This window comes from Cydia splendana, chromosome 2 (genome assembly GCF_910591565.1).
Source record: "Cydia splendana chromosome 2, ilCydSple1.2, whole genome shotgun sequence".
NCBI classification, from domain to species: domain Eukaryota; kingdom Metazoa; phylum Arthropoda; class Insecta; order Lepidoptera; family Tortricidae; genus Cydia; species Cydia splendana.
In genome coordinates, this window is record NC_085961.1 from 17467314 (window position 1) to 17480559 (window position 13246).

A 13246-nucleotide genomic window follows, 5' to 3' on the forward strand; every position below is an offset into this window, starting at 1 on the left:
CGGCGCCCTCGGAGACGGGCGCCTGGTAGTCGCGCGCGGAGAACACGGGCGGCCGCGTGTTGGGGCCCGGCGCCACCGCCAGCTCCACGATGCCCTGCGAGCTCCGGCCCGGCGCGTCCGTGGCTCGCACTGTCACGCTGTACTGCTCGCCCGCTTGTAGGTGCCCGGTGCTTGCTGCAATATATCATAACTCACAGTGACGGTGAGCACGGTGGAGTTGATGGCGGCGCCCTCGGAGACGGGCGCCTGGTAGTCGCGCGCGGAGAACACGGGCGGCCGCGTGTTGGGGCCCGGCGCCACCGCCAGCTCCACGATGCCCTGCGAGCTCCGGCCCGGCGCGTCCGTGGCTCGCACTGTCACGCTGTACTGCTCGCCCGCTTGTAGGTGCCCGGTGCTTGCTGCAATATATCATAACTCACAGTGACGGTGAGCACGGTGGAGTTGATGGCGGCGCCCTCGGAGACGGGCGCCTGGTAGTCGCGCGCGGAGAACACGGGCGGCCGCGTGTTGGGGCCCGGCGCCACCGCCAGCTCCACGATGCCCTGCGAGCTCCGGCCCGGCGCGTCCGTGGCTCGCACTGTCACGCTGTACTGCTCGCCCGCTTGTAGGTGCCCGGTGCTTGCTGCAATATATCATAACTCACAGTGACGGTGAGCACGGTGGAGTTGATGGCGGCGCCCTCGGAGACGGGCGCCTGGTAGTCGCGCGCGGAGAACACGGGCGGCCGCGTGTTGGGGCCCGGCGCCACCGCCAGCTCCACGATGCCCTGCGAGCTCCGGCCCGGCGCGTCCGTGGCTCGCACTGTCACGCTGTACTGCTCGCCCGCTTGTAGGTGCCCGGTGCTTGCTGCAATATATCATAACTCACAGTGACGGTGAGCACGGTGGAGTTGATGGCGGCGCCCTCGGAGACGGGCGCCTGGTAGTCGCGCGCGGAGAACACGGGCGGCCGCGTGTTGGGGCCCGGCGCCACCGCCAGCTCCACGATGCCCTGCGAGCTCCGGCCCGGCGCGTCCGTGGCTCGCACTGTCACGCTGTACTGCTCGCCCGCTTGTAGGTGCCCGGTGCTTGCTGCAATATATCATAACTCACAGTGACGGTGAGCACGGTGGAGTTGATGGCGGCGCCCTCGGAGACGGGCGCCTGGTAGTCGCGCGCGGAGAACACGGGCGGCCGCGTGTTGGGGCCCGGCGCCACCGCCAGCTCCACGATGCCCTGCGAGCTCCGGCCCGGCGCGTCCGTGGCTCGCACTGTCACGCTGTACTGCTCGCCCGCTTGTAGGTGCCCGGTGCTTGCTGCAATATATCATATAACTCACAGTGACGGTGAGCACGGTGGAGTTGATGGCGGCGCCCTCGGAGACGGGCGCCTGGTAGTCGCGCGCGGAGAACACGGGCGGCCGCGTGTTGGGGCCCGGCGCCACCGCCAGCTCCACGATGCCCTGCGAGCTCCGGCCCGGCGCGTCCGTGGCTCGCACTGTCACGCTGTACTGCTCGCCCGCTTGTAGGTGCCCGGTGCTTGCTGCAATATATCATAACTCACAGTGACGGTGAGCACGGTGGAGTTGATGGCGGCGCCCTCGGAGACGGGCGCCTGGTAGTCGCGCGCGGAGAACACGGGCGGCCGCGTGTTGGGGCCCGGCGCCACCGCCAGCTCCACGATGCCCTGCGAGCTCCGGCCCGGCGCGTCCGTGGCTCGCACTGTCACGCTGTACTGCTCGCCCGCTTGTAGGTGCCCGGTGCTTGCTGCAATATATCATAACTCACAGTGACGGTGAGCACGGTGGAGTTGATGGCGGCGCCCTCGGAGACGGGCGCCTGGTAGTCGCGCGCGGAGAACACGGGCGGCCGCGTGTTGGGGCCCGGCGCCACCGCCAGCTCCACGATGCCCTGCGAGCTCCGGCCCGGCGCGTCCGTGGCTCGCACTGTCACGCTGTACTGCTCGCCCGCTTGTAGGTGCCCGGTGCTTGCTGCAATATATCATAACTCACAGTGACGGTGAGCACGGTGGAGTTGATGGCGGCGCCCTCGGAGACGGGCGCCTGGTAGTCGCGCGCGGAGAACACGGGCGGCCGCGTGTTGGGGCCCGGCGCCACCGCCAGCTCCACGATGCCCTGCGAGCTCCGGCCCGGCGCGTCCGTGGCTCGCACTGTCACGCTGTACTGCTCGCCCGCTTGTAGGTGCCCGGTGCTTGCTGCAATATATCATAACTCACAGTGACGGTGAGCACGGTGGAGTTGATGGCGGCGCCCTCGGAGACGGGCGCCTGGTAGTCGCGCGCGGAGAACACGGGCGGCCGCGTGTTGGGGCCCGGCGCCACCGCCAGCTCCACGATGCCCTGCGAGCTCCGGCCCGGCGCGTCCGTGGCTCGCACTGTCACGCTGTACTGCTCGCCCGCTTGTAGGTGCCCGGTGCTTGCTGCAATATATCATATAACTCACAGTGACGGTGAGCACGGTGGAGTTGATGGCGGCGCCCTCGGAGACGGGCGCCTGGTAGTCGCGCGCGGAGAACACGGGCGGCCGCGTGTTGGGGCCCGGCGCCACCGCCAGCTCCACGATGCCCTGCGAGCTCCGGCCCGGCGCGTCCGTGGCTCGCACTGTCACGCTGTACTGCTCGCCCGCTTGTAGGTGCCCGGTGCTTGCTGCAATATATCATAACTCACAGTGACGGTGAGCACGGTGGAGTTGATGGCGGCGCCCTCGGAGACGGGCGCCTGGTAGTCGCGCGCGGAGAACACGGGCGGCCGCGTGTTGGGGCCCGGCGCCACCGCCAGCTCCACGATGCCCTGCGAGCTCCGGCCCGGCGCGTCCGTGGCTCGCACTGTCACGCTGTACTGCTCGCCCGCTTGTAGGTGCCCGGTGCTTGCTGCAATATATCATAACTCACAGTGACGGTGAGCACGGTGGAGTTGATGGCGGCGCCCTCGGAGACGGGCGCCTGGTAGTCGCGCGCGGAGAACACGGGCGGCCGCGTGTTGGGGCCCGGCGCCACCGCCAGCTCCACGATGCCCTGCGAGCTCCGGCCCGGCGCGTCCGTGGCTCGCACTGTCACGCTGTACTGCTCGCCCGCTTGTAGGTGCCCGGTGCTTGCTGCAATATATCATAACTCACAGTGACGGTGAGCACGGTGGAGTTGATGGCGGCGCCCTCGGAGACGGGCGCCTGGTAGTCGCGCGCGGAGAACACGGGCGGCCGCGTGTTGGGGCCCGGCGCCACCGCCAGCTCCACGATGCCCTGCGAGCTCCGGCCCGGCGCGTCCGTGGCTCGCACTGTCACGCTGTACTGCTCGCCCGCTTGTAGGTGCCCGGTGCTTGCTGCAATATATCATTAAGGCTCATTTAGACGGTGCGAGAACTCGCATGCGAGTTTCATTACATTGCAGTTTTTGATTGGTCGGCAGAATTGGATGTCACTAATAGTCCTCAATGTAACTAAAATCGCATACGATTTCGCGCGCCGTCTACATCAGCCCTAAGTTTTTCTATATTTCTCTCACCTGTCACGGAGCGATATTAAAATTACCTCTATCCTCCATAATTAAAATGGTATAAAAGCTGGATATATTTGAAGGTTTTATTTGACCATTTAGACTATTTATAAGATGTCAATGTGCAAATATATTTTGGGTGAATAAATGATTTTTAATATTAGAATAGTTTAATCTGTTATAGTTTTGTTTTTGTTGTAATAGGATCGCACGTGCTTTTTGGTGCGCGAGAAATGCTATGGGAGTCGTGGCATAAGAAAACACCCACATATTGGGACTTGTGTATGCAAAGATGGCCTATATGCCTATACAAAGGAGTCATAGAAATGAATTTGTTAATAGTGAAACTAGTATATACTCGTAACTTACAGATGACTCCGGTTTCGGGATCAATAGTGAATTTGTTGCCCCCGTTATTCGAAATATGATAAATGGCGTAGGTGATACGCGCATTTTCGCCTTCGTCTATATCTATCGCTTCAACCTGAAAAACACAAGAAACATAAAAAATATATTTTTCTCAAAAATGGACGGCAAAGTCGACTTTGCCGTATAAAAAATAGGTCGCGAAGTGCGGAGTTTATGGTCAGTCAAAAATTAAAAAGTTAAAACCATTGCAGTCTCGATTTTGGGACTGCAATGTTGCATACAAATTCCATTATTTGTCGAGTACCAAACTTTTTAAAAGTTTAAATGGCCATATCAAATGACGGCACAGGCCCATTAAACAGCCAAACAGATGAATAGTAATAATTATTATAATGTTGGTACCGCGACTATTTAGCTGCCTCAAATAGCTTGGCGTATTTTCGGCAGAAAAATACACTTCTATATTAAAATTAAAAAAATAAAAAGGCGGCATAGCAAACCGTTTCAATTGTCTCTACTTTTTTCTGTGTAAATATATACGTAAGAACGTTGCTTCTATAGAATATTCCTATTATATTTATATTTATTGCACCATTTATGAGAAAAGCACTATATGTGACTCGGCTGGAAGGCTACTTGCTGGCTTCGGAGTCAATTAAACTTGTCAATCTTGTCAATTTTGAAAGATAAATTAACATTTCCTTTCTTTTAATGTAGGCAACTAATCTAAATAAATTAAATATATCTAAAAGAACAAATTTATTTCATAATTAAATTAATACATAAACTAAACATAAAACTAATTAAAAACTAAACTTAAATATAAATATAAACTAAATAAGTATAAAAAATTGCCTACTGAAGCCCGTCCCGGGCTGCCCCCGGCGCAAAGGTGCCCATCACCATCTAATAGTACATTATTGTCGAGGTTCGGAAGTAGCTACTTGCAGGCTGAGGATTCGTTTTAAACGGACGACCTTGGGAGTCCGTTTAATTGAATCCGAAGCCAGCAAGTAGCCTTCCAGCCGAGTCATATATAGTGCTTTTCTCAAAAATGGTGCAAGAAATATAAATATCATAGAAATATTTTACAAAAGCAACGTTCTTACGTATATATTTTCACAGAAAAAAGTAGAAACAATTGAAAAAATTAGCTTTGCCGCCTTTTTATTTTTTTAATAAAAAAATAGAAGTGTATTTTTCTGCCGAAAATACGCCAACCTATTTGAGACAGCTAAATAGTCGCGGTACTAATCATCTGTTTGGCTGTTTAATGGGCCTGTGCCTTCATTTGATATGGCCATTTCAACTTTTAAAAAGTTTGGAACTCGACAAATAATGGAATTTGTATGCAACATTGCAGTCCCAAAATCGAGACTGCAATGTTTTTAACTTTTTAATTTTTGACTGACCATAAACTACGCGCTTCGCGACGTATTTTTTAAACGGCAAAGTCGACTTTGCCGTCCATTTTTGAGAAATAGTACATTATTGTCGAGGCTCGGAAGTAGCTACTTGCAGGCTGAGGATTCAATTAAACGGACTCCCAAGGTCGTCCGTTTAAAATTATGTGCTTTGCGCTAATTACATAATTCTGTATTAATATTTATTTACTCTTTAACGGTCCAGATTAAAATACACAATTCAAACTCTCATCACCTTCTTAAAGTCCTCAAAATTCTACTTTTAGAAGGCGAAATTACTTATACGTAGGTCACGGCATAAGTCTTGTCATACTGCACTTAAACATAACGCGGCGTCTATTTGTTTACTTTATTATAAAGTACCCTCTTTGTATTGTATAAGTACAAAATATAAACAATTAGCTATTAACACAATTTCATCGGTGATTTTTTAAATACGTCGCTATGACGAAGACGATCCTCGTTCAAGCCGAGCGACAGAAGTCATAACTGAAAAAAACATTGAACGTGTGAGAGAAGCTATAACTAAAGATAGACGAATCACTTATAAGCAATTAGCAGAAACTCTGAAGATTTCCGAACGAAGTATTGGAAGAATTATATCGAACCATTTAAATGTTAGAAAACTTTGTACCCTGTGGATACCCCACGAGTTGACCGACGCACAGCGGGTGGCACGAGTAATTTGGTGCAAAAAATTGTTGAACGATTTTGAATTGGGAAAACACAGTGCTGTAAATTCAATTATTACAGGTGACGAAAGCTGGTTGTATTTTTTTGATATACCAACTAAATCACAGAACAAAGTGTGGGTCTTCGAAAATGAAGATTAGCCTACACAAGTGAAGAAATAACCTTCAGTTGGAAAAAGAATGATCGTGTCTTTTTTTCGTAAGACGGGCTTAGTGGCCAATGTTGTGCTAGATATACAGAAAACAGTCACAGCTCGTTGGTATAGAAACTTCAGTAAGTTTCTTTGCCACAATTATTTATAGCGTTGAAAAATCTCAGACCAAGATCCCCTATGCGCTCGTGGTATCTTCATATCGACAACGCTCCAGCGCATCGTGCTCAGTTAACTCAACAGACTTTTGAAGAATCTGGAATTCGAGTATTGGACCATCCACCTTATAGTCCGGACTTGGCACCATGCGACTTTGGTTTTTTTCCGTTTGCAAAATCACAACTAAAAGGACGTAAATTCACTTCGGAGGAGGAATTAATCGCAGCCTGGGAAACATTATGTGATTCCATTGATAAAGAAAAACGGGAGCATTGGTTTGATGACTGGTTCTTGCGTATGGGAAAGTGTATTGAGTGCGGTGGAAATTATTTCGAAAAACAATAAATACTTTAGTCATACGACAAGACTTATGCCGTGATCTACGTATCTAATAAGTGTGTCCTATAAAGGGTTACCTACATATATATACATAAAGTTGTTTAATTAGTATTGAAACAACGAACCTTATAGACAGCAGTAGGCTCTAAGCTAGCGGGGACAATGATGGGCTGCGTTTTAGGTATAACTGGGGCGTTATCGTTCTGGTCCAACAGTTGCACGGCGAGCGAGAGAGGGGCCGACGCCGCGCCGCCGTTTGCTTCTCGAGCTACAATCTGAAAATAATAATTATATAATCAATTAAGTAGAGTTTTCTAAATGATAACAAGCGTTATTTATAGGACTAACACGACGAAAAGAATCCTGAAAACCAGGTTTTTTTACTTTTTAGCGGTAAGGTAAGGTGGGGTAAGACTATCACTTCCTCCTACTCCTCATACTGTTTGTCTTGTCCCGAGCAAAATAAACTATGTTAGTCTTACCCAACCTTACCTTAATTCTTATGAAATTGGAAAACACAATGAATAATATAGGTACAATCGTGTGCAATTATTACAATTTAGTATTTTGCCCATTATTTTTAATCGAAGCTGTATATCTAAAAAATCAACTTCTCTATAAGACGGTCTTTCTTGCGTGCGTTCTGATATGGATAGTCATCTGGAATTTGTTTGTTATTTTTGATATGTGACCGGAATTTAAACAAAAGCATTATCATCAGATAATCAAATACATCTGACATAATACGCATGACGTGTTTGTTATCATTACCATCGCACAAATAAATAACCCTCCCCATTTGTTTACAAATACTACTCGTCCATCTCGTATTCAGAACAGGTTAGTTATAACACTTACTTGGAATCTGAATTTCCCAGGATTAGGGGGATCTCTGTCTAATCTGTCATCGTTAACCACAAGGTAGCCATCCTCAGCGACGTCGAAGGAGTTGGTCGTTAGTTCGAACGTATACTTTGGCACTGGATCTCCGGGGCCCTGTAAAAGACGGAAACATTTTTATTTACGTGCGTTTCATCATCAGCGCAATCGTTGTCTTTTGCTGGACAAAACCCGGTCTTTTATAAAGCAGTTCAATCAAGTTTTCACCCGTCTGCCTCTCATTCCGTGTTGAAAAGTTATTCAGTTTCCAGTTATAATTAGAGATTTACATATCACAATCAACAAAAATCTTTAACTCCGAAGAACTACCGGCGTGAATCGTATAGATTGATTTAGTCATTTAGCCTGAATAATATAAAGGAGCACTCACCAGGTCTGGATCAGTGACTGTCAGTCTTATGGGCTCGCCGCGCGCGTCCAGCACCTTGGTCCCGCGCGGCGAGTTCTCCTCGACGCGGCCCTCGTCCGCGGACGCGTGCACGGCGGGTGGACTCGCGTCCACGGGTCGAACTGCGATAGTCAGCTTGGCTGTGGTGTAGCGTTGCGCCTCGGACACTTCTGCGGCCTGCAATTTTACATTCAATTGGTTAGTGACTTGTTTTAGCTGATACTCCTATGTACATAGAGATTACTCTGACTAGCCAATGTCAAACGCGAATAGGTAGGTCACCGGCTTAACACCCTTAGCTAAGCCGTTGATCCTGGTTTCCGAATATTTGTGTTTCGAGTGGTAAGTTTTCAACTACTCGAAACACACTACCAAAGTTAACTTACTGAACTACGTATAATCCTATCAAGGTCTAATCTCAAATCATAATGAACGGTGGTATTAAAGTACTCGCCACACAACGCGACTGACAGTGGCAAGAGCTCGGGATGCGCGGAGCGCGGGCTCGCATCGCATTGAGTTTTGTGCGAGCAAGACCAGGAGCCGTAAGCGCCATGTGATCAAATTACCCTTCTAGAATCCCTCCACGCTAAGTCATCCGATATTTTTTACGTGAAGTATGGCCCGGCCATACATTTTCATTGCCTAGTAGGTGCCAACATCGCTTGGTCGGAATCTATCGAAGCGCCACGCAGTTTGTGGCTAATTTTATGTGGTAAATTTAAGACGAAAATCGAAACTCACGGTTATAACCAGCTGAAATTTCTTAGCGACGCTAGTATCTACTGGTTTCAGCTGCCTCACGGCACCGGTGTGCTGGTCGATGGTGAAGTACTCCGGCCAGGAGTCAGGCTCGCCGGCGCTGATGCTGTACCGGATCCGGGCGTCCAGGGTGTCCATGTCGACCGCTTGGATTTTCTCTGGTTCGATTGTTAGTATGCCCGCTAAAACGCCGCTGTTCACCTGCAGGATTTATAAGAAAACAAGTTAGTTAATAATGATACAGGAGAGTAAAAATATATGTATGTTAAAAATGTATATTATTGTATATTGATCCGTTTTATGAATCCGTAATTTTATTGCCCACTCCAAAGCGATTAAAATAATTGAGAATTTAAGTTGTTTCTCTGGTAATATAAAATAAAAGATTGTGAGAATGTATATTAAACAAACGTCGCTGGAGTTCTACGATATTTTTAAGATAGGTAAGTACCATGATAGTTGTAGGACATTCATTTGTCTGTTGGGTTTCTTTCTACGCCCGATGGTGTGTACGTGAGGTTGCTAGGCTAGGCGTACTTACGTAGCTGGAATACTCCGGGTTAATACACGCTCCGGCGTGCAGGGAACAACCTTTGTAGATAAAGGACGGGTCCTGGTCGTCATCGTCCAGCACGTTCACAGTCAGCGTGCTCGTACTTGACATCCGTTTCTTATGGTCGCGCGCACGATCCTGAAAACCAAACGTAATAATGTTCTCGCGCATACAGAGCTCTTCAATTTTTTTAATATTTGAAAAAGCTTTCATTTTCATAACTTCCGTTCTTACTTTAAAAACTACGATTAGGTATATGAATGTAGTTTAGTTGGTATGTTCAAAGTAATCCAGCATACTCACAGAAGCTACAATAGTGACTAGATACTGCTGCGTGCGCTCGTAATCCAAGCTCCTGTTGACGGTGACGACGCCCAGGTGTGGCAGCGGTATGGAGAAGTAGCCATAACCGTCAGCTGCACCGCTTGCCTCCAAAGTTTCATTATCTCCTGGTACTACGAAGTATTCAGCTAATCCATTGACGCCCGCGTCTATGTCGACTGCTCGTATTTTGTCGAACACCATGGTTCCTATGGGTACAAGCTGGAAACATATTTGTGTTATAACGCACACAGAAATAGCTACATTTAGGGTCAGTTGCACCAACCACATTTAACGGACTGATTAACATCAATCAGCAGTGTAGTATGAAACTTCCCATACTATAAAATTTAGCGAACGCTTTAACGGTGACAGACGGTTTGGTGCAACCGACCCTTAGTCTAAAACTGAAACTTTCAAAGTTTTTTTATTGCGTATCGCGCTAAGTGCGCGGTAACAAATAGGTACATGTTGACCAACTGCACACCAACAGTCTCTTTGCGTGATTTAATTTGATAGATCAAACTACTGTTAGCTAGATAAAATATGCGAATGCAGCTTCATTAAACTTTATTACTTCCATAATAGTTAATATTCTATTACCTACACATATATGGAAGCTATAAATTGCTTGCAAGCTACCGGGCGCTTGCGCGTTAATTGACACTTAAATCTTACACCTAACTGTCCAAAACGCGTTTCCGTGCTAACTACGCATTGAATTACGGTAAGTAGTAGTGTCATTGTGCGCGATCGTGGTTCTCACCTCTGACACGTTGGTCACGTACGGCACTCCCTGGAAGGCTGGTGCGTTGTCGTTGATGTCCGACACCCGGACTATCACCGTGGTTGTTCGACGCCGGTTCGTTGCTTTCACTTGGCAAACAAGCTGGAAAGAGTATTTAGGCGGTTTAAGAGCGGTCACTGTAAACCCGCGTATTCATGATTTGCAGTGCATATGAACGGTTTGATTGCAATTAGTTAATCTAAGCCGGCCTTTAGATAGCATGAATCTGTTTCATATCTAAAGTTAGTGCCTTTCTGCTATGTTAATATTGTACCTATCGGCTTGGTAATAGTACATTATTGTCGAGGCTCGGAAGTAGCTACTTGCAGGCTGAGGATTCGTTTTAAACGGACGACCTTGGGAGTCCGTTTAATTGAATCCGAAGCCAGCAAGTAGCCTTCCAGCCGAGTCATATATAGTGCTTTTCTCAAAAATGGTGCAACAAATATAAATATCATAGAAATATTTTACAAAAGCAACTTTCTTACGTATATATTTTCACAGAAAAAAGTAGAAACAATTGAAAAAATTAGCTTTGCCGCCTTTTTATTTTTTTAATAAAAAAATAGAAGTGTATTTTTCTGCCGAAAATACGCCAACCTATTTGAGACAGCTAAATAGTCGCGGTACTAATCATCTGTTTGGCTGTTTAATGGGCCTGTGCCTTCATTTGATATGGCCATTTCAACTTTTAAAAAGTTTGGAACTCGACAAATAATGGAATTTGTATGCAACATTGCAGTCCCAAAATCGAGACTGCAATGTTTTTAACTTTTTAATTTTTGACTGACCATAAACTACGCGCTTCGCAACCTATGTTTTAAACGGCAAAGTCGACTTTGCCGTCCATTTTTGAGAAAAAACATTTAAACTACTGATAAGTAGATGCGGTTATCTACTTGAATGATCTTTCTTCACACTCTCTAAGCTATGGCAGCTGTGGGCGACGGTCATTAATTAACTTCTTAACGGGTTATATTGACATCAATATGCAGATTCACCTACGTTTCTCTATAGGAATTAATATTTTTTAACCTAATTAAGCTATTGTATAGTAAGTGATGGAACGCTATATTTATGGTTGTGTAGACCTCATTTACGATGACTATCTTTTTCAAGTTAATTAACTTTACATTCATACGTGTAAAAATTAGACACTGGGTGTGTTACAACGAAAAACGAAAACAATGTATTTAATAACGGGTTGTGGTTAATGACAATGATGACACAAAGCTTAAGTTTCTAGTGTACTCGTACTTGGCCGAAAAAAATGGACATCACAGTTTTAAATATACATTAGCGTCATGCAAGATTTTTATTTGTTTTTATTTATTTTTCCCACGTCTTACCTATAAGATGATAACCTGTTGCCATAGAAAAATCGGCGCTAAAATGATATTATTAATGGACTCTCTTTACAGGTAGAAGTCAGTACATAGCGGAAAGGTAAGGCAAGGCTCAGTTTTTTTGTAAGAGACAGGATACCTGGAAGACCATATGCGAGAGGTTGTCGGCATCCCTGTCGAGCGGCTGCAGCAGCTGCAGGCGCTTGCCGTCCAGCTGGAACAGTGTGGGGCCCTTGGGGAACACCGTAGACAGCACCACGTCCACGCCCGGCTCACCCACTATTGGTAGCTCCGCTGGTACCGTGCTTTGGTTCAGTTCGTGTTATACTTTGTGTACATACCTGGAAGACCATATGCGAGAGGTTGTCGGCATCCCTGTCGAGCGGCTGCAGCAGCTGCAGGCGCTTGCCGTCCAGCTGGAACAGTGTGGGGCCCTTGGGGAACACCGTAGACAGCACCACGTCCACGCCCGGCTCACCCACTATTGGTAGCTCCGCTGGTACCGTGCTTTGGTTCACTTCTGTTATTCCAAAAACAAAACTATATCAAAAGACATTCACATTACAAACCTACGTAAATAGGTACATACATTTTTTTTACTCACTACACCATTTATAAGCCCATAATCTTCAAATGGATAATGTAATTGTACGAGTACAAAGGCTGTCCCAATTCTTGGGGTCGATCCCAACGAATCGATCGAATCGAAACGATTGAAATGGCATGTAATCGAGAATCAATAGAAATAACATTGACATTTTATACAATCTCACGACAAGATGTACTTTGATCCAAAGATGTTGGTTGCTCCCATTCTGTACACGTTTGTTTCTAAATACACACTACTTAATAAAGAATATGACAAACTATCTAGGCATTATTAAAAAAATCCACTATATATTAAGTCATAAATTACCTCACCAACACAATTTTATTTTTTTTGTTTGTAATAAGTTTTGAAGCAACTAGAAAGTAGAGTATTTATTGAAGGGCTAGTCTATTATATTATAAATAATTCATCACTTACGATTTCCCCTGCTCTCCTCTATATCCACGATGATGCTGGCTTGGCCAGTTTCCACATCACATGGTCCTGTCGAATGAAGGTATAGGTTAATACATACATTGTATGTCAGAATCGAATTTATGTCAATTGGTTACCTACGTATACAGGCTGACCTTAGCCATTGGACAAACCCTGAAATCACACGTAGGGTTACTTCTCAGAAATGCTCTAACGGTAATATTTTTTTAATTAGGACAAAAGATAAAAAAATAAATTATCATACAAAAGTTATTTCCAATAATCGACAACAAAAAGAAACATACTGTATTAATCATTGGCAGTGCTTTTGACAATTTGTTTGAAAATGTGCGGCAATGATGACATTTGTCAAAAGTCAGAATCTAAATAATGTCATAAATAATAAAGATAATCAAAACGGTCGAAGAAGGTTTCATACTATTTATTACCTCAGGAGCTACTAACAAATACAGATTGCTCAAAAAGTAAAAATTTCGTAATTTGTTAATTTCTACGTAACCGCTGCACCGATTGTTATGATAC

At 46.6% G+C, this 13246-nt stretch overlaps 1 protein-coding gene and 1 long non-coding RNA gene across 2 annotated transcripts in view; both read right to left on the reverse strand.

Moving 5' to 3' along the window:
* The window catches only part of LOC134805539 (uncharacterized), a 624519-nt gene that overhangs the window by 513460 nt on the left and 97813 nt on the right, over positions 1–13246 (reverse strand). The gene's annotated exons all lie outside the window — the stretch shown is intronic.
* Positions 1–13246, reverse strand: part of LOC134805461 (cadherin-99C) — a 146945-nt gene that overhangs the window by 16802 nt on the left and 116897 nt on the right. Inside the window, exons 5-15 of the mRNA XM_063778765.1 lie at positions 12707–12772; positions 12021–12199; positions 10313–10435; positions 9529–9768; positions 9214–9363; positions 8655–8873; positions 7893–8087; positions 7481–7618; positions 6748–6897; positions 3857–3971; positions 3112–3314 (exon numbers count right to left, since the gene is read on the reverse strand). Of these exons, the coding sequence (XP_063634835.1) occupies positions 3112–3314; positions 3857–3971; positions 6748–6897; positions 7481–7618; positions 7893–8087; positions 8655–8873; positions 9214–9363; positions 9529–9768; positions 10313–10435; positions 12021–12199; positions 12707–12772 (1778 nt within the window). The remainder of the gene's footprint in view (positions 1–3111; positions 3315–3856; positions 3972–6747; positions 6898–7480; positions 7619–7892; positions 8088–8654; positions 8874–9213; positions 9364–9528; positions 9769–10312; positions 10436–12020; positions 12200–12706; positions 12773–13246) is intronic.